A 20367-nucleotide genomic window follows, 5' to 3' on the forward strand; every position below is an offset into this window, starting at 1 on the left:
AGAGAGGAACTTGTGGGCTTTTCTGCCTCAGGCGCCAAAAGAGCTTGTGACCCACTTTGGGTACCAGGCACCTTGGTTTGGGGTGGAGGGCAGGACTGGATGCTGCTCTTCGGGTACCAAAAAGGGTTGGCCCTGACAGGAGAAGGAGGGGGAGGGGGAAAAAAGAGGAAGAGAAGAGCAGGACGAAAAAAGAGACGTTGTTCTGAGAACTCTCTAACAATGGGTGAGAAAAGAAATTGTAAAGGACCGTGGGTATTTGTTCAACAATTATATTTTTTTAAAAGAAAAGTTTCAGATGGAATAGGACTTTAAGTTAGCAAGAGCATAAGCTCCTTACTTTGCTTTTGGCTGGAGGGAAGCTACCTTCGATTTCTCCACTGATTTCCACGCGGGACAGCTCCCCCTTCTGCACCGGGCAGCTACATGGTGGGGGCGTAGGGAGGGGGAGAGGCGGCGATCTATTTTAGAGAAGTAAAATAAAAAAATAAAAAAAATTCCTTCAGTAGCACCTTAAAGACCAACTAAGTTTTTATTTTGGTATGAGCTTTCGTGTGCATGTATCTGAAGAAGTGTGCATGCACACGAAAGCTCATACCAAAATAAAAACTTAGTTGGTCTTTAAGGTGCTACTGAAGGAATTTTTTTATTTTACTTCGATCCAGACCAACACGGCTACCTACCTGTAACCAGAACTATTTTAGAGAACTCCGTCGAAAGCTCTTCCACTTCGGGGCGCTCTCCAGGCGCCCGATTGGCCGAGACGGGAGCTCAGCGCGCGGCGATTGGGTGCGCCTGGCCGAGCCCTTGCTCCGAGACGCATTGGCTGCTTGGGGGCTTCGGAGGGGAGGGAGCCAAGGGGGCGGCTGGTGGGGAAGGCGTGTGCGCGCTCCGCTGCATCTGCCTATGCTGCAAGACAACAGGCCGGAGGAGAGCCGTGAAAGCTGCGCTTTGCACAATGATGGTGAGATAGTGCAAAGGTGCCAAAGTGTGGCCGTGGATGTGCGTGATAGCGTCATGTTTTAAAGCCGGCTCCCTCGGCTTGAAAGTCCAGTCACCTTTGACTGGACTTAACCGTCCAGGGGTCCTTTCTCCCCCCCCCCCATTTTTTAACCTAAATGCAATAATTATATATTTACACACACACACACACACACACACACACACACACACACACACACATTATTGGAGTAACTAGACATGAGAAGGGGTTAATTTGTGAGTGCAAAACGCCCCATGTATGAGCTCATCCCAGGTGCAAGGTCAACCAGTTGCTATGGCAATGGCCCAGTGCTTTGCCTGTATCTGCGATGAATGTACGGTAGCCCAGCTCAGTTAGTCTGTGCGCTGTCACCCTTCTGCAGAGTGCGCTAGTCTTAAATTGCTGGAGTTCATTTGGAACAACTCGGATCCGTTGCCAACCCTACAAGCTGTAGCTATAATAATATCTACGCACTGTTTTACTGAGCCTTCTCTTCTGCAACTCTTTGCTGAGTGGGGCGGGGAGCAGCTTCCCCTGCGTGGAAATGAATGTCTCGTATCAGATCCCCCCACCGACCACCCCCAAGGTCAGAGCAGTGCGTGCGATGATGCGATAAAACTCGCCCGCGCGCTCTCCGGGATCAGGGCCCGCAGGCTGCTGTTTGCAAAAGACGCGACTCTCTTTCCTCCCTCCGGCGACGCCTGGAGCACCTCGGAGAGGGGCAAGAGAGGCGGGTCCTCCTCCCCGCCTCCGATCCGATCCCTTCGCGCTCCTCCACGGGCCGGACTCTCCTCCCGCTTGCGCGAGTGCGCAGGGGAGGGCGCGCAAGGCTGCCGTTGCCTGGGATCGTCTCCGCTAGCTTGAAGGCTGCAGGAGCGAGGAAGACGCGCCTGCACTTTGGGTGAGTTTAGAATTATATATCATGTTGCATTTAAAAAGCAACCTTTATTTTTATTTTCTTCCAATCTGGATGTATCCGTCAAATTCCAAAACACATACAACTAAACATAAAATTTTCTCGCGCTCCCCCATCCCCCAAATAGCGAAGAAGCTAGCGAGTTACTCCCAGCTGTTAAACAAAGCGGGGAGTGGCGGGATAGTGGGGGGCGGGGAGAGGGCAAAATGGCGTCTGCAGGATTTCCTTTAAAGATGCGATGTGGGAGGAGATTTTGGACTTTAATAGATCAGGCTGTGCCCGGGAAAGCGCCACCGCTTGGGCAAAGAAACACACAGCGATTCTTTCCGATTGCGCGCAGGTCCGAAAACGAGAAGGATAGAGTTCTGCATTCTCAGAAACCTTAGTCGGAGAAACTTTGTACAGTACTGAGAAAATTGTATCTTTTCTGACTAACGGTCGAATAAAGAATGATAATGATGATGATGACACACGGCAGAGTTTAGATTAGCAAAGCTGGAAAATAATTTTAGGTTAAAAAAGAGAGAGAAAGGGAAAAGATGTAAATGCACATTGGATTGTATATGTTGAAAATGTTGAAACTTAGTAAAAATATAATTGAAAGAGAGAAAAGAGCTCCATGTCAGCCAGTTGTTAGTATTACCTAGTAGAGAGAATGGAAAGGGAAGAAAAGAGTTCTTGAGAAAGCTTGCTCACTGTTTTTGTGATGTTGCAGCTTGTCCTAATAAAAATAAAGTCGTGCCTGCCTGGCTGAGGGTTTTCAGTTCCTTTACAATGGACCAGTTCTGTGGCTTTTGTGCATCTTGCAGAATGGCAGATCTAGCTGTCCAGAAGTGGGTTTCTATCCCCGAGGGGCTTTCTACCACCTGGGCATGGGCCTCCTCAGTAATTTGGGTGGCAAATTGCTGTTTTGTTGTTGTTTAGTCGTGTCCGACTCTACGTGACCCCATGGACCATAGCATGCCAGGCACTCCTGTCTTGCACTGCCTCCCGCAGTTTGGTCAAACTCATGTTCGTAGCTTCGAGAACACTGTCCAACCATCTCGTCCTCTGTCGTCCCCTTCTCCTAGTGCCCTCAATCTTTCCCAACATCAGAGTCTTTTCCAAGGTTTCTTCTCTTCTCATGAGGTGGCCAAAGTATTGGAGCCTCAGCTTCACGATCTGTCCTTCCAGTGAGCACTCAGGGCTGATTTCCTTCAGAATGGATAGGTTTGATCTTCTTGCAGTCCATGGGACTCTCAAGAGTCTCCTCCAGCACATAAATTGCTGTTTACAGTGACTGTAAAGTGTGACATGGCTTTTGGTGTGGGATGCAAGCAATAGATCTGGTAACCTTCCATCTTTCAGCCACAGAGAGAAGGCCACTTCATGAGTTATCCTGTCCCAATTGCTAAACCTGCCTTACCTGGGAGGTCAAGGGTAGAACAGATATTTTTGCAGGCAGAAGGTACCAGGCCTAATCTTTGGTTTATTCCAGGAGGAAGGCAAGGCCCTCGTAGCCATTGCCAGCTTGACTGAACAAACAGGAGGGGGCAAGGGTGTGACTCAGAGTAAGGGTGGGGTTCCTTACTCTGAGAAGGGGTTCGTTTCCTTCCTGACCATAAATCACCCCATGGATGAGCTAATCAAATGCGCCAGGTCAGCCAAGCCAGTTGCTATGATAACAGCCCAGTGCACCAGATATATCTGTGATTAATGTATTTCAGCTCAGTTAGTATTTGTCAGCGCGAGTCGGAGTCTGTTGCTTGTCCAGTGCTGTCTTGAATTGCTGGAGTTTATTTTAAAAATATATATGCTAAATTTGTATATTGAGAGTTGATTTAGAAGTCTATAGAAACTGCGGGTTTGAGAATTTTGTTAGATAAATTGATATATGAGAAAATTGAAATTGGAAGGAGTTTTAAATAATGAATTGGAAATTGCTAAAGATGAATGAGAAATGAACCACAGATAGGGGGAACTCGAGGAAGTCCCCCTTTACAATGAATGAAAAAGGATTATGATATTCTGATTTTTGTGTTTTTAAATTGTTGTGTTTATATGCAAAACTAATAAAATTATTTTTTTTTAAAAATGAATTGCTGGAGTTTATTTTTATTTTCTTTATTTTTTGCATTTTCATTTTTAATAATGAATTTAAAACGCATTACATGTGTATATTACATCACTTACAATAAATAAAATTCCAGCTATTTGCTCAAAAGGTAAATAAAAAAATAAACATAAAGGAAAAATATAACAAACCTGTGTTTGTCTTTCTTACATACTCATAAACAAAAACTTTATCCATATTCTTTACCAAATTCTGTTCACTTATTAGCAAAAATCACCAGAAAAAAATTACTAACAAAAATCCTCCTACCTGACTTCCTGTCAATTCCCGTCGTATAATTTAATTTTTACGTTGAATGTACCTAACTTCATTCCTCTATCTTTTATCTATTACATTCTTACAACATTTTATCCCCTTAGTCTTGTTTCCCTTCTTATTCAATAAACCAGGATCAACCAAACGCTGGAGTTTATTTGGAGCCACAGAGATACGTTGTACTTGTATGTATCTCTGTATCTATATCTATATCTATATCAGCAAAAGCTTACAAGCTGTATGTCCCGGAACCGTTTCACTGAACCTTACCTTCTGCAGCAGTAAACTATTTGGACTTTAAACTGCTTCCGTGTGGTGACTGGGACTTGCAGCAGCTTCGCAATCGGTGCTGAAGCCATTGAGAATTTTGCCCCTTCCTTCTTCTCCCAATGCAAAGTTAGCTAATGGCTTGTCCGTTTTGGGGAGGCAATGTCACATTGAAGGTTTATGGTTCTGAAAATGTCCCCTCTCTCTTTGCTGCACCCTCCTTAGAGTGAAAAAATGATATCCAAGTCTCAAATGAGATTGCCCCTACCTTCCAGGACAAGGCGAGATGCTGCACAACAGCCAAACCAGGTAGGAGATCCTCTGTTAGTTGATAGCCTCGGTCCAGTATACCTGGAGGAGCGTCTCCACCCCCATCGTTCTGACCGGACACTGAGGTCCAGCGCCGAGGGCCTTCTGGCGGTTCCCTTGCTGCGAGAAGCCAAGTTGCAGGGAACCAGGCAGAGGGCCTTTTCGGTGGTGGCACCTGCCCTGTGGAACGCCCTCCCATCAGATGTCAAAGAGAAAAACAACTACCAGATTTTTAGAAGACATCTGGAGGCTTTTAATGTTCAATAGATTATTGTATTGTATTTTTCTGTTGGAAGCCGCCCAGAGTGGCTAGGGAAACCCAGCCAGATGGGTGGGGTATAAATAATACATTATTATTATTATTATTATTATTATTATTATTATTATTATGGGTGGGAGGAGATGGGAGGGGAAAGGCAGGACCTAATGCAAGGAGAGTAAACCCAGCAGGGAGCAACCCAATGCACGACTTGTTTCCTTCCTTTCCTCCATCCCTCTCTCCTTGTGAATGTAAAAAGGCCTCTTCTGGATTAGATGAAAAAAATCCATCTAGTCTGGTAAACTGAGAAGTGGGACAACTTGTGGCAGAAATAACTTTTGAAAGAGCGTTCCTACTAGATCCACAGACTAGTTTACTCAGGACAACTGATGGAGATTCGCATTTCTCATTCACAGAGCAAGAAGCATGGGAACGTTTACAACCCACACTTTACAATCTCCATTAATACAAATCTATCTTCTGTGTGTGGATCTCCCTTTCTGGAGTGGGGCATCTGGAGCAAGTCCACGCAGGAAGCGGGTCACATGGGGGAAACTGAGTTTGCACCAGGGGAGCCGCATTTTGAATGTCCTCCCCCTGGTAGAAAATATCTTGCACATTTGTGCAAGAACATGTGCATGAACATCTCACAGACTAGAACACGTTGGATGACTATGCTAGATTTCTCTGCATAGGGAGGGTATTGTTATTGGGTTTTTTCCGTATGGAGGAGCATTCTGATCACTCACCTGCGATCTGAATTGGCACATTCCAGGAACCTTTTTTCAAAATCACGCGACCTGGTGTTTCACATTTGGGGTTTGGGGCAGAAAAAAACATTGGCCTGTGTTGCTAGAGCTTTGGAGAGCAATGCACAAGTAGATGTGGCTTCAAGTGGTTTCTGTAAGTTGAGCTGAGTAAGATACCCTCTGGGGTGGCTACTTTCTGTTCTGTGGCAGTGGCTGAGATTCTAGAGTTACAGAGTTCTATCCTTTTGGAACGCGGGTGGCACTGTGGTCTAAACCACTGAGCCTCTTGGGCTTGCCAATCGGAAGGTCGGTGATTCGAATCCCCGTGACGGGGTGAGCTCCTGTTGCTCGGTCCCAGCTCCTACCAACCTAGCAGTTCGAAAGCACGTCAAAGTGCAAGTAGATAAATAGGTACCGCTCCGGAGAGAAGGTAAATGGTGTTTCTGTGAGCTACTCTGGTTCGCCAGAAGTGGCTTAGTCATGCTGGCCACATGACCCAGAAAAACTGTCTGCGGACAAATATCGGCTCCCTTGGCCAGTAAAGCAAGATGAGCGCTGCAACCCCAGATTCGTTCGTGACTAGACTTAACTGTCAGGGGTCCTTTACCTTTACCTTATCCTTTTTGAAAGCATTTGTGGGGACTGAGATGAGGGTCTCTCTGTTCTCGCAGGGGCCCGTGGTGACCTTTGAAGATGTGGCTGTGTATTTCACGGAGAGCCAGGGGGCTCTGCTGGATCCTGACCAAAGGGCCTTGTACAGGGTTGTCATGTTGGAGAATTATGGGAACGTGGCCTCGTTGGGTAAGGACCTTCTGTCTTCATTATGAAACAGCTGGATGCCTTCGTGTTCTCCTGTCCATCGCAGGGCAAATGACGACTTTATGTATTTATTAATGTCCTTATTTCCATACCTGCCAAGTCTCCCGCTGAAAAATGCGGGATCAGCAGTGGCACAGCACCAGAAGTTGTGTAGAAGCAACTTCCTGGGCTGCTCTGCCCATGTGTGGGCACCAGAAAAGGGCAGAGTGGCAACGGAAGTGCGGCCGTTACCAAGATGGCCACGGGCATGCGTAGAAGCGACTTCCGGTGCTGCTCTGCCTGATTTCTGGTGCCCACACATGGGCAGAGTAGCACCCAAAATGGAGGCTTCCTGGCAGGTAGGAAATCCGGGGGATTTCCGGGATTTTTCTCCATTCGGGAGAACAGCGGGAAACGGATTAAAATCCGAGGGTTTCCCGCGAAAAAACAGGATACTTGGCAGCTAAGCCTTATTTCTTAAGGTTTTTTCCTTTCCTTTCTCAGATTGCATGATATGCTTACCTTCTTGCAATGTCACGGCAGGCTCTTCTGACCAAGACAAAACCTTGTCTATGCATCTGTCCCATTCAGCAGCATTGGTCATGACCTTTATGGCCGTACGCACGGGGTCAGGGATTTACAGGGCTTACTGGCCACTGTACATTGAAATGGGTTACAAATCCTGAGTAACACCAGTGCAAAATGGCACTGGGATTTTGGGGGAGCCCGGTTTTAAGGCAAACCACATCATGGGTAAACAAATACAGTAGCCAATGTGTTGCCTAGGAAAGAGTCTCCAGATCTTTAGGTTACTTGAACACTGCACACAGAAACACAGAAAGGAAAGAATATTTTAAAAAAATATTTTAAAAATAATAATTTGCTGTTATTTTTTTTGATTCAGGAAATCCAGCTATGTATTTGATGGTGAGTTGTGTTATGAAAGGTAGTTTTGGGGCTTGTTTTCCGGAGTCACTTTGCGGGGGGGGGGGTCATAGGATGAGTTTGCAGGGGTTGACAAATCCTTAGACATTCTCTGTTTTTCTTTCCTGGAAAGGATCTCAGTTCGCCAAACCTGAACTTATTTGCCAGCTGGAAAAGGGGGGAGAGCTGTGGGTGCCAGATTCTCAGGACATGGATGAAACAGAGAGTTCCAGCTCCAACTCAGGTGAGGGGTTTTGGGAAACTGGAAGACCAAAGACTCTTTCCAGATTTCTGGGAAATCTGGCCATTATCCTTTTTAAATGTTGGATTTCCTCCTAATTTAATTATTGTACAGCACCTAGCCCTTAAGCTGCATTATATTTATATTTTGAGAGGAATTAGTGTTTGATATACAGTGGAACCTCAGAAACCGAATGCCTTTGAACTTGAATGTATCAGCTCCCGAACGATTGAAAACTGGAAGTGATTGTTCCAGTTTTCAAATGATTTTCGGAAGCTGAATGTTCGGTGCAGCTTCCGCAGCTTCCGATTGGCTGCAGGATGCTCCTGCAGCCAATCGGAAGCCGCACCTTGGTTTTCAAACTGTTCCGGGTGTCGAACGGACTCCCAGAACAGATTAAATTGGACAACCAAGGTACAACTGTACTGGCAACGGGGGAGAAGGAAAAGGTGGGTATTGATGGGCCAGTGTGGTATAGTGGTTAAGAGCGGTAGACTCGTAATCTTGGGAACCGGGTTCGCGTCTCCGCTCCTCCACATGCAGCTGCTGGGTGACCTTGGGCTAGTCACACTTCTCTGAAGTCTCTCAGCCCCACTAACCTCACAGAGTGTTTGTTGTGGGGGAGGAAGGGAAAGGAGAATGTTAGCCGCTTTGAGACTCCTTCGGATAGTGATAAAGCAGGATATCAAATCCAAACTATTCTTCTTCTTCTTCTTCTTCTTCTTCTTCTTCTTCTTCTTCTTCTTCTTCTTCTTCTTCTTCTTCTTCTTCATGTTAGTAGCTGAGTTTCCACCTTCTAACTCTTAACATGTTTCAATCTTCCTTATTCTCCAAAATAAATATTTTTTCTATTACCCCCTTATCTCAGCAGGTCTGTGCAATCAAAATAATTTATATTCCACATGTGTATCAACCATTGCCAATTGTCAGCAAATGATGGAAGGAGAGAAACTGTATAAATGTATGGACTGCGGGAAGTGCTTTGCTCGGAAATCAAAGCTCGTGGAGCACCGGAGGGTCCACACAGGAGAAAAACCGTACAAATGCTCCGAGTGTGGGAAATGTTTCTCTTGGAAATGGCCGCTTGTGATACACCAGAGGGTCCACACAGGAGAGAAACCTCACAAATGCTCTGAGTGTGGGATGCGCTTTGCTGAAAAGCCAAAACTCAACAGGCACCAGAGGGTCCACACTGGAGAGAAGCCGTATAAGTGCTCCGAATGTGGCAAAACGTTTGCTCAGAAATCGTACCTCATGATCCACCTGAGAAGCCACACGGGAGAGAAGCCGTTTAAGTGCTTGGATTGCGGCAAAGGTTTCGCCCACAAATCGAAGCTCGTGAGCCACCAGAGGGTTCACACCGGCGAGAAAGGGTACAAATGCTTGGAATGCGGCAGGTGTTTTGCTCACAAATCGTACCTCGTGATGCACCGCAGGACCCACACGGGAGAGAAACCTTTCAAATGCGTGGACTGCGAGAAGTCCTTTGCTCAGAAATCGCACCTCACGATCCACTGCAGAACCCACACGGGAGAGAGACCTTTCCAATGCCTGGAATGTGGGAAACGCTTTGTTGATTCCTCTGCATTCACAGGCCACCAGAGAGTCCACACCGGCGAGAAAACCTACAAATGTGCGCAGTGTGGGAAGTGTTTTGCTTGGAAATCAAATCTCACACTCCACCAGAGAGGCCACACGACCGAGAAAGCGTGGAAATGCTCAGAGTGCGGGAAATGTTTTGCTCGGAAATCGCACCTCCACAACCACGAGCGGGACCACAGAGGGGAGAAACCCTACAAATGTTTGGAGTGTGGGAAAAGCTTTGCCTGGAAGTTGCAGCTCGTGAACCACGAGAGAGTCCACGGGGGAAAGAAACCACATAAGTGTTTGGAGTGTGGGAAGTGCTTTGCTCGGAAATCACACCTCACAATCCACAAAAGGCTTCACACGGGAGAGAAACCCTTTAAATGCTTGGAGTGTGGGAAATGTTTCAATCTGAAGTCCCGTCTTGTCGAACATCGAAGAGTCCACACAGGAGAGAAACCCTTCAAATGCAAGGAGTGCGGGAAGGCTTTTGCTAATAAATCCAATCTCCAGACACACCTGAGAGTCCATACAGGGGAAAAGCCATACAAATGCCTGGTGTGCGGGAAGTGTTTCACTGTGAAATCTAGCCTCGTGAAGCACCACAGGGCCCAAGCAGGAGAGAAACCTTATAAATGTCTGGAGTGCGGGAAATGTTTTGCTTGCAAATCACAATACGTGATGCACCAGAGGATCCACACGGGAGAGAAACCCTTTAAATGCATGGAGTGTGGGAAATGCTTTGCTCGGACGTCATACCTCAAAAACCACCAGAGACTCCACACTGGGAAGAAGCCATATAAGTGCTTAAAGTGTAGGGAATGTTTTTCTTTGAAATCAGCCCTTCTCAGACACCAGGCAGCTCACACAGATGACAGACCTCATGCATATTCACCCCAGTAGAGATTCTTCACATCTGAGAACACCAGGTGAGACATCGCTACGTATATTTACTTCCACATGTTATAATTTTCACTGGCTGGCCGGCCTAATTATGTCTATGGGACAGAGATTCTCCACTGCTGAGCAGATCAACATGACCTGGCTTAAAATATTTCTTCTTTAATTGATTGATTGATTGATTACTTCATGAAGAGTGGGTTTTTTCCTTTGGTGTTTTTTTTTAACATGGGGAAATATTTTTGGCTGACTCGCCTCTCATGTCCTCAGTCTGAAGCAGTAACAGTCCAGGATTCCAATCTTCATTCTGTGGAAAGGAAAGATCAGCTTTAGCTTGAAATAGTTTACTTATTGTTATTATTATTATTATTAGGTAAAGGTAAAGGGACCCCTGACCATTAGGTCCAGTCGTGACCGACTCTGGGGTTGCGACGCTCATCTTGTGTTATTGGCCGAGGGAGCCGGCGTACAGCTTCCAGGTCATGTGGCCAGCATGACAAAGCCGCCTCTGGCGAACCAGAGCAGCGCACGGAAACGCCGTTTACCTTCCCGCTGGAGCGGTACCTATTTATCTACTTGCACTTTTGACGTGCTTTCAAACTGCTAGGTTGGCAGGAGCTGGGACCGAGCAACGGGAGCTCACCCCGTCGCGGGGATTCGAACCGCCGACCTTCCGATCGGCAAGCCCTAGGCTCTTTGCTTTAAACCACAGTGCCACCGGCGTCCCTGTTATTATTTATTTATTTTAATTTATTTCTACACCGTTCTTCGTCCGGAGATGATAGGGTGGTTTGCAATATAAAAACACAGCCATATATAGTGTATTAAAAATCAAGAACAGCAAACCCCCCCACCCAGTTTAAAAGGCCATAGATTATTTAATTAGCCAAAGGCCTGGGAGAAGAGTAATGTTTTTGCCTTAACCTAAAAGATATGTAATGAAGGTGCCAGGCAAGCCTCTCTGGGGAGAGCATTCCACAAGTGGGGAGCCACTGGAAAAAGGCCCCGTTCTCGTGTTGTACCCTCCGGACCTCTCACAGAGGAGGCACACAAAAGAAGGCCTCAGATGATGAACACAGAGTCTGGGAAGAGGCAGTCCTTGAGGTACTGTGGCCCTGAGTCATTCAAGGCTTTATGAGCCAAAACCAGCATTTGAATCGAGCCCAGAAACTAATTGGCAGCCAGTGTAGTTGGGCCAGGATTGTCTCTCTCTCTCTATATATATATAATAGATTATGTGTTTTATTAGTTTTCAATTACAATAATCCAATAGTAGCCTCACTATAACAATGCCAAATTATAATACAATTACTAATACCAATCATTCAGATACCAAATTATATAATTTAGTCGTCCCCCCCCGCGTGCTAGAATTGATGGTTTGATGATTTACTTTATTTCTGCGTTCCAAAAATCTTATTAATTTCAATTACACCCCAATCAAAATAACAATCCCTTATACAACAACTGCAATGTTAACAACTTCCATTCATATTAAATGATTTATAAACCTCTACAGTGGTACCTCTACTTACGAATTTAATGCGTTCCGAACGCACATTCGTAAGTCGAAAAAATTGAATCCCATAGGAATGCATTGGGAGAAAAAAATCGTAAGTCGAAGCAACCCTATCTAAAAATTTGTAAGTAGAAAAAATTCTATCTAAACCACATCCAAGATGGCGGACAGAGCTCTGTTTGTAAGTAGAAACATTCGTAAGTAGAGTTATTCGTAAGTAGAGGTACCACTGTATAGGTGACGCATTCAAGCTATATCCTTGTTCTTCCTGCATGTGGTAATTATTCTTTCTGTGTTGTTTCTTGTAAAATATTATGCCTGTCTTTTCAGAGGCAGCCCTTTGTATAACATGTGGCAGTAATCTAATTCTCTTTCTGTTTCTTCATCCCAGCATCTTATCCGAGAGAAATGCTCTTCTGCAAAGTCCATGGGAGCATTGAGTTTTGGGAGAAGATAGAGAAGATGCCCGTGAAAGAATATTGTCTGAGGAAACAGGCTTTGCCAAAACGATGGTTGATCATGAACAAATTTCTGCAAAGGGAAAGACATTATGAGTGTTTGACACATGCCTGAAAGGACATTTAACCTGGGAGTGTTTATGTGTGTGTTTATAGATTGATGCTTTTATTGCTATCTACTGGCGGGTAGCGGGTGGCGCTGTGGATTAAACCACAGAGCCTAGGGCTTGCCGATCAGAAGGTCGGCGATTCAAATCCCCGTGACGGGGTGAGCTCCCGTTGTTCGGTCCCTACTCCTGCCCACATAGCAGTTTGAAAGCACGTCAAAGTGCAAGTAGCTAGGAAGGTAAACGCTGTTTCCGTGCACTGCTCTGGTTTTGCCAGAAGCGGCTTTGTCATGCTGGCCACATGACCCAGAAACAGGGCCGGCTCTAGGTAGACCCCCTGCTGGTAGGCAGGGCGCCACGCGTCGAAGCTGCGCGGAAACCATGCTGCGCCCTATGAGGGCGGGGGCACCGGAGCGATCTCCGCCCCTCAGCGCCAGGGCTGCCAACCTGCTTGAGACTGCCCTGCCCAGAAACTGTATGCCGGCTGCCTCGACCAATAAATCGAGATGAGCACTGCAACCCCAGAGTCGTCCGTGACTGGACCTAACAGTCAGGGGTCCCTTTACCTTTACCGGCACTTCAGACAAGATTTTCAGGATCTGGGCAGGATGCAGATAATCACTAAAAGCATATCTTTATTAAAGTGACTAACAAAAATAAGTTTTAAATTATTATAGCAAATTGTCTCCTATTAGTGAGAGTTGACCTTAAGTCAGAGTTGGGTTTGTAGCCTGGATAAGAGGAGACTACGAGGAGATAGGATAACCATCTTCAAATATCTAAAGCAGGCACCCCCAAACTTAGGCCCTCCAGATGTTTTGGCCTACAACTCCCATGATCCCTAGCTAACAAGACCAGTGGTCGGGGAAGATGGGAATAGTAGTCCAAAACATCTGGAGGGCCGAAGTTTGGGATGCCTGATCTAAAGGGCTGTCCCATGGAAGATGGAGCAAGCTAGTTTTCTCCTGCTCTGGAGGGGCATGAACCAATAATGGCTTCAAGTTACAAGAAAAGAGATTCTGACCAAACATCAGGAAGAACTTTCTGGTGGTAAGAATGGGGTCCCTTGGAAGGGGGTGGACTTGCCCTCACTGGAGGTTTTTAAGCAGAGGTTGGATGGCCATCCTGCCAGGGAAGCTTTAGTGGAGATTCCTGCATCGCAGGGGGTTGGACTAGATGACCCACAGGTCCCTTCCAACTCTACAATTCTATGCTTCTATGTCATTGAATAAAAAAAGGGGGGTATCCTATCTTTAGAAAATAGAGGGAAGTTTTTAATGACTGATGTTTTAATGTATTTTTACTCTTTTGTTGGAAGCCACCCTGAGTGGCTGGGGAAACCCAGCCAGATGGGCGGGGTATAAATAAATATAACAACAACAACAACAACAACAACAACAACAACAACAACAACAACAACAACAACAACAACAACAACATCGGTAAAACGACACCTGATCTACACACACGTTTTAGAAACCACAAATCAGTGATTTGGACAAAAAAAGTAGAGCAACCTGTTGCTGACAATTTGATTCTGAAAACTTGAGCCTCTTAAACAACGTTAGCAGAAAAGGAGGAACTTCTGGATGTAGAACCTGGACGCAGTAATACGGCATAGCCTAGAGAACAGAACCCACCTTGCCTTTTAGCTTCAGTGAATGAAGGTCTTCTGAGCACTCCCATCCTCAAAGCTCTCTAGCTGCCACCTTGGATGCAACATCAGTTTTAGCAGAGCAACTGATGAAGGCAGAAGCTGGAACGTTTTGCTGTAAGAATTTAAAATGTCTGCTTGGGTAGTCACTGGTGTGTGTGTTTCTGTGTGTATATGGTACCGGTATATATACAAATATATACAGGCACATGTAAGCACATAAATACAAAGCAGCTGTGATGAACACCTTGACCAAGTTGTAGGCGAAGGGTTGTGGCTCTCTACACAACCCGAATGTCCTTGACCAGGCATAGGCAAACTCGGCCCTCCAGATGTTTTGGGACTACAATTCCCATCATCCCTGACCACTGGTCCTGTTAGCTAGGGATTATGGGAGTTGTAGTCCCAAAACATCTGGAGGGCCGAGTTTGCCTATGCCTGTCCTTGACTGTTGGCCATTCCGACTTTGACCAACTTAGAGAAGAAATAATCTGGTCCATTTAATGTCGTCAGTTTATTCACAGTTGTGGGAGTTTTGGTGGGGTTGGAACTGGCCTGTGATGGAGTTGCAGCAAGGAAGAGAAGTCTTTGTAACTGTATTTAGAATAAAACCCTTTTTTTAAAAAAACACTTTTAACACACCTTGAGAGCTAAATAAAAGAAGGAAACTTCAACTGTTGATTCTTTTTATAAATATGAAATGGTAACATAATTCCATCCCGGCATGGAGAGAAATTTGACTCCCTTCTGATTTGATCGTTTTTAATTATTTAAAAAATTTCGCTGTTTTCATTACTATTCAGTTGATAAAAAATAAAGTTTGGGTGGACAGGCCCCCTACTGATTTTAAATATATTGCCAGTTAAGCTTTCATCTCTATCTATCCATCCATTTCTCTATGGAGGCGATACAACCATGTGCAAGTTATCAGCTCTTGGAAATTCGTGCAAAGGCTGGGAACTTGTAAATTAGCAATGCTCTATCCATTATCCTCTATTTTGTATCTTGGATCCAGAACTGGGAAGCTCTGTCTCTTCAAGATGTTGCTGGCCCCCACCTCATTGCTGACTGCTGGTGGCCCTTGCTGGGACTAATAGAAGTTCAAAACACGTTGGTTCTCTACCCCATAGTTCTTTAGACACCCTAAACGTATTACACATTTCTTAAAAGCAAACACAAATGCTACAGTAAAATCTCCGTCAAGGTGCTGGGATAACTTTATCACCTACAACGTGTGTCCGGCCCCCCACGGCTTCGAAACTAGCCGTGCCCAGAAGCGTTTCAAATACCAAGGAGCTCTTTCAGGTGACTGCATATCTCGATACGTTTTGGCCCTCCCTCATGGCTTTCCGATCTCTAAATATAAGAAGCACCCAGTCTCCCTGACGGAGGCCCAGCTGAAAGTTGTCTCCCTAGCCTGGGTGGGTTGGCAAATCATTTACTTGGCAGGAGAGGCGAGAATGACTTTTCCAACGTGTGACCCAGGGAGGGTGTCCTTCGCTTGCTGAATTTACCAAACCGGTTCGAACTTCACCTTCAGACCAGGAAATGCTGAGCTCTTCGAGCCTCCGGTTCCTTCGCCCCCAACTGCTGTGCGGAATTTCCTCCATACCTTTCCAGGTACTTTCTGACTCCCTGCCGTCCTGACCTTTCATTTGTGGGGTGGGGGTGGGGGCAGTTATTCCTATGGTGGGAAGTCTGAACATGGGCTCTTCTAATAATCATAATATTTTTTATAATTTATACCCTGCCCATCCGGCTGGGTTTCCCCAGGGGGAAGGGTGGTTGCATTTGCAGCGTTTGACTGGCGCAACATGAAAGGCCGGCAAATGCTGTTCTCCATCGAAACAGAAAGCCAAAAATGCAGCAAGCAAATGTGTGTGCCGAGGGAGACAGTCTCCTTGCTCCTGAGCCCGGCATCTGGCAATGCCAGATTTGGAGTGTTACAAGTGGTTCTGCTGAGAGCAGTACATGTGAAAAGGATCTAGGAGTCTTGGTAGACCACAAACTTGACATGAGCCAACAGTGTGATGCAGCAGCTAAAAAAGCCAATGCAATTCTGGGCTGCATCAATAGGAGTATAGCATCTAGATCAAGGGAAGTAATAGTACCACTGTATTCTGCTCTGGTCAGACCTCACCTGGAGTACTGTGTCCAGTTCTGGGCACCACAGTTCAAGAAGGATACTGACAAGCTGGAATGTGTCCAGAAGAAGGCAACCAAAATGGTCAAAGGCCTGGAAACGATGCCTTATGAGGAACGGCTTAGGGAGCTGGGTATGTTTAGCCTGGAGAAGAGAAGGTTAAGGGGTGATATGATAACCATGTTCAAATATATTAAAGGATGCCATATAGAGGAGGGTGAAAGGTTGTTTTCTGCTGCTCCAGAGAAGCGGACACGGAGCAATGGATTCAAGCTACAAGAAAGAAGATTCCACCCAAACATTAGGAAGAACTTCCTGACAGTAAGAGCTGTTCGACAGTGGAATTTGCTGCCAAGAAGTGTGGTGGAGTCTCCTTCTTTGGAGGTCTTTAAGCAGAGGCTTGACAGCCATATGTCAAGAATGCTTTGATGGTGTTTCCTGCTTGGCAGGGGGTTGGACTGGATGGCCCTTGTGGTCTCTTCCAACTCTATGATTCTATGATTCTATGAAATTGATTTAAATCCCTTCTTTTTTTTTTTACAGAAAGGTTCAACCTTGCTGGCCTCCTCTTCATGTTGACAAGCAGAGGAAGGTTTCCTTTTTTGGAATAATAAAATCCTTTTTTCTTTTTTCTTTTACAGAAAGGTTCAACCTTTATTTTATTATTCCAAAAAAGGAAACTTTCCTCTGCTTGTCAATATTAAGACGGTGCCAGCGAGGCTGAACCTTTCTGTTAAAAAAGGGATTATTATTATTTTCCCAAAAAGGAAACCTTCCTCTGCTTGTCAATATTACGAAGATGCCAGCAAGACTGAGTCTTTCTGTAAAAATAATAATCATTTAAATCAAATCTTACTGACAAATCTCCTGCGCTGGGTCGTCGCAATTCTCCTTGCGCTTTGCAGGTTCCTCGGGAAATGTCCCAGGAGCGAAGCGGCAAGGCCGCCCCGCCGGGCCTGATCCACCGGCTGGACCACCTGGTGATGACAGTCCGGAGCATTGAGGACACAGCCGCTTTCTACTCCCGGGTCCTTGGCATGGAAGTCGTCTCCTTCAAGGTGCTGGGAACGGCGACCGCTTTATCGCCTACAATATGGTGTTGTTTATTTTATAGTACGGCCCATTGAGGATCGCTTTCGTTTTAGGGATCAACGGTCTCGTTAGAGAGTAAAATTCATGTTCAAATAAATGGCTGTTTTTGAAAGTCTGGAATGGATTAATCCATTTCTCATTCCTTTCCATGGGAAAGGGCGCCTCAGTTTTGGAACAGACTTCCGGAACTCTTCGGCGATCAGCCTTCTTTATGGTCCAGCTCTCACTTCCATACATCACTACTGGGAAAACCATAGCTTTAACTATACGAACCTTTGTCGGCAAGGTGATGTCTCTGCTTTTTAAGATGCTGTCTAGATTTCTCATTGCTTTTCTCCCAAGAAGCAGGCGTCTTTTAATTTCGTGACTGCTGTCACCATCTGCAGTGATCAAGGAGCCCCAGAAAGTAAAATCTCTCACAGCCTCCATTTCTTCCCTTTCTATTTGCCAGGAGGTGGTATATCACTACCATGATCAAATGCTGTATTTGCCAAGCCCTTCCCTTGTCTTCATCCTCGTCATTCTGCGTTTTGCCTTCACAGGGAAACCGTCAAGCTCTGCATTTTGGCCAGCAGAAATTCAACCTCCACGAGGTGGGGAAGGAATTTGAACCCAAAGCCCACCGGCCGACCCCTGGCTCTTTGGACCTCTGCCTCGTCACAGAGATGCCTCTGGAACAGCTGGTGGGACACCTGGAGGTCAGGCAGGGGCTGCAACCAGGGTGGATAAAAATCAATGTTTTATTTTTAAAAAAAAAATCCGATTTTTAAAATTTAAATCGGCTTTTTTATTTACCTGTAAATCGTTTTTTTAAATTTAAATCAGATTTTTTATTTAAATTGGATTTTTTTATTTAAATCAGATTTTTAAATTTAAATCATATTTTTAATTAAAATCAGATTTTTTAAATTTAAATTGGATTTTTTTATTTAAATCAGATTTTTAAATTTTAAATTGGTTTTTTAAAAAATAAAATGCTTTTGGAGGAAAAATATTTTCAAATATAGTTTTCAGTTACATTATAGTTACATTTCAATAGTCCAAAGGCTAGGAAATAACCAGGAAATAAGGATTTGTTTAAAGCTTTTCATGTGTGCTAAAACTCAGTGTAAGCTTTTGGGGGGGGGGGTTAATAACCACATCAGTTAACAAACATGGATACCTATGCTATCATGTTATTGTTTTAGTTACATAAATTATTTCGTTGTTAAGGAAATGATTGTTTTTCTCCTTCCAATAAAGTACAGCAGAAAAATAATATTTTTTAAAAAATTGTTATTTTATTTTTTACAATGAGTGGCCAGATTTTTTTGGGGGGGGCAATAAATTATTATTATTATTATTATTATTATTATTATTATTATCTTACTATCAGGTTCTGGTGTTTCTCGTGTGTGTTTTTTTAACTTTTTTAAAATGTTATTTTATTTTTAACACCTAGTTTTTTAAAAGGGCGTGGAGAAATGAGCATTGCAGGAGCAGTGTGACGTTGCAAATGGCCCTCGATGCTTTTGATGGAATTTTAGGTTTTTTTCATTCATTCACTTCATTTTATTCATTTTCATTTCCTTCATCTCCTCCCCTGACGCTTTTTCAGGTATGTGGGGTCAGCATCGAAGAAGGCCCAGTGGCCAGAACTGGGGCGCTTGGACCAATAAAATCCATTTATTTCCGAGACCCGGACCATAATCTGCTGGAAGTCTGCAACTACGGTGGGAGTGACTTGTGAAATTTCCAATTTCCAGAGAGAAATGAGGGACAGTGGCACTAAATGACTGTTTAGGGAAGTTTTTAATATTTGATGAATTATTGTATTTTAATCTTTTGTTGGAAGCTGCCCAGATGGGCGGGGTATAAATTATTGTTGTTGTTGTTGTTGTTATTGTTGTTGTTATTATTATTATTATATTATATTATTATTGTTATTATTATTATTATTGAAAATGTATAACTTGTTAGAATGGGAAACAACGGATGAAGAGGTGTTATGATAAAGTGGGCAAAAGATGTGGGACATAATATTCAAATGACAGATTGGGAAAGATTATGGAAAAACATTCTAAAATTGACGGCCTGGACCTGACTTAAAGCGATTTGAAAAAAATTGAGGGAAATCGGGGGATTTTGGAAATCCCACATTTGGGAGTTGGGCTGTGATATTTTTTTATTTTCTGTGATTGCTAAAACTAATTAAAAATAGTTTAAAGGAAGAATTAAAAGCACAATAGAAATTAAAATTCATGGCCTGGATCTGGCTTAAAGAGAACTATATGAAAACGATGGATAGCTGGTATTGAAAACTGGTTAAATTGGCAAAAATATGTATAAAACAAGGGGAAATCAGTGTTGGAAGTGTAAAGAGGTAGAAGGAACTTGCATCATATGTGGTGGCAATGCAAAATTATGGGGGGGGGGAAATAGGGAAATGGTATATAATGGATTGGAAAAAAATGTTTTGTCATAAACTTGCATTGCCACCACATCAGATAAAAGTACTGTACCTTCTACAAATTCTTATATTCTTTCGGTAGATCTGTTCCTGTAATACCTAATAAAAAGGCTTCTGGTTTTTGAACAAAGGTTATTTTTCACATATTTTTCCAATTCATTATATATCATTTTACTATCTAACGAGACCATTGATCCATAAAATGAAAGCAATAATCAATGTACTGTACTATAAAATAAAAAAGAAAGTATTGTAGATGATAAAAATTAAAATTATTATTTTTTCTTACCTGCATTGATGATAGTCAATGTTTGGATGGGGGGCTTTTTCCATTTCCGCAGTCACACAATCAATCAATCAATCAATCAGGAGCTGAACTGGGTTCAACACAATCACAAAAACAAATTAACCAAAAAAGCCTCAAAAACGCAAAATAAATAGCAAAAACAAAAGTGCCAAACTTAATCCGTTCCGGAAGTCGGGTTGACTTCCGAAATGTTCAAAAACCAAGGCGCAGCTTTTGATTGGTGCAGGTGCCCCGGAAACAATAGCTGACAGCTGCATTGGACATTCGCCTTCTGAAAAACATTTGAAAACTGGAACACTTACCGCTACTTCCGGGGTTTTGGTGTTTGTGAACCAAGGCGTTTG

At 44.2% G+C, this 20367-nt stretch overlaps 2 protein-coding genes across 7 annotated transcripts; both read left to right on the forward strand.

Annotated features, from left to right (window-relative positions):
- Window positions 1-902: 902 nt before the first annotated feature.
- LOC118081020 (uncharacterized) lies at window positions 903-14660 on the forward strand. Of its 6 annotated transcripts, none has more exons than XM_088663556.1 (6): window positions 903-961; window positions 4756-4839; window positions 6519-6648; window positions 7703-7813; window positions 8679-10323; window positions 11226-11355. In XM_088663556.1, the coding sequence occupies exons 1-5, from the start codon at window positions 956-958 to the stop codon at window positions 10295-10297; spliced, it is 1950 nt and encodes a 649-aa protein (XP_088519682.1). In that variant the 5' UTR covers window positions 903-955; the 3' UTR covers window positions 10298-10323; window positions 11226-11355. The 6 variants fall into 6 exon arrangements, with proteins under 6 accessions (XP_088519682.1, XP_088519681.1, XP_088519683.1 ...); XM_088663555.1 differs by lacking the exon at window positions 11226-11355 and adding an exon at window positions 12205-14660 and having other exon boundaries at window positions 904-961; XM_088663557.1 differs by lacking the exon at window positions 11226-11355 and adding an exon at window positions 12205-14660 and having other exon boundaries at window positions 904-961; window positions 8682-10323.
- A 780-nt stretch (window positions 14661-15440) lies between these two features.
- On the forward strand, window positions 15441-19673 carry GLOD5 (glyoxalase domain containing 5). Its single transcript, XM_035107111.3, has 4 exons — window positions 15441-15652; window positions 17081-17233; window positions 17810-17965; window positions 18865-19673. The coding sequence occupies exons 1-4, from the start codon at window positions 15581-15583 to the stop codon at window positions 18994-18996; spliced, it is 513 nt and encodes a 170-aa protein (XP_034963002.2). The 5' UTR covers window positions 15441-15580; the 3' UTR covers window positions 18997-19673.
- The last annotated feature ends 694 nt before the right edge of the window (window positions 19674-20367 follow it).

This window comes from Zootoca vivipara, chromosome 2 (assembly GCF_965207765.1).
Source record: "Zootoca vivipara chromosome 2, rZooViv2.hap1.1, whole genome shotgun sequence".
Taxonomy (NCBI): domain Eukaryota; kingdom Metazoa; phylum Chordata; class Lepidosauria; order Squamata; family Lacertidae; genus Zootoca; species Zootoca vivipara.

Bases quoted from the DNA above. Each gene is read 5' to 3' on its own strand.
- LOC118081020 (XM_088663556.1), top strand. The intron at 4,840-6,518 runs GTAGGAGATCCT...CTGTTCTCGCAG, and splicing joins CTGCACAACAGCCAAACCAG to GGGCCCGTGGTGACCTTTGA. The intron at 6,649-7,702 runs GTAAGGACCTTC...TTTCCTGGAAAG, and splicing joins TGGGAACGTGGCCTCGTTGG to GATCTCAGTTCGCCAAACCT.
- GLOD5 (XM_035107111.3), top strand. From the start codon at position 15,581: ATGCTGAGCTCTTCGAGCCTCCGGTTCCTTCGCCCCCAACTGCTGTGC. The intron at 17,234-17,809 runs GTGCTGGGAACG...TTGCCTTCACAG, and splicing joins TGGAAGTCGTCTCCTTCAAG to GGAAACCGTCAAGCTCTGCA. The intron at 17,966-18,864 runs GTCAGGCAGGGG...ACGCTTTTTCAG, and splicing joins AGCTGGTGGGACACCTGGAG to GTATGTGGGGTCAGCATCGA.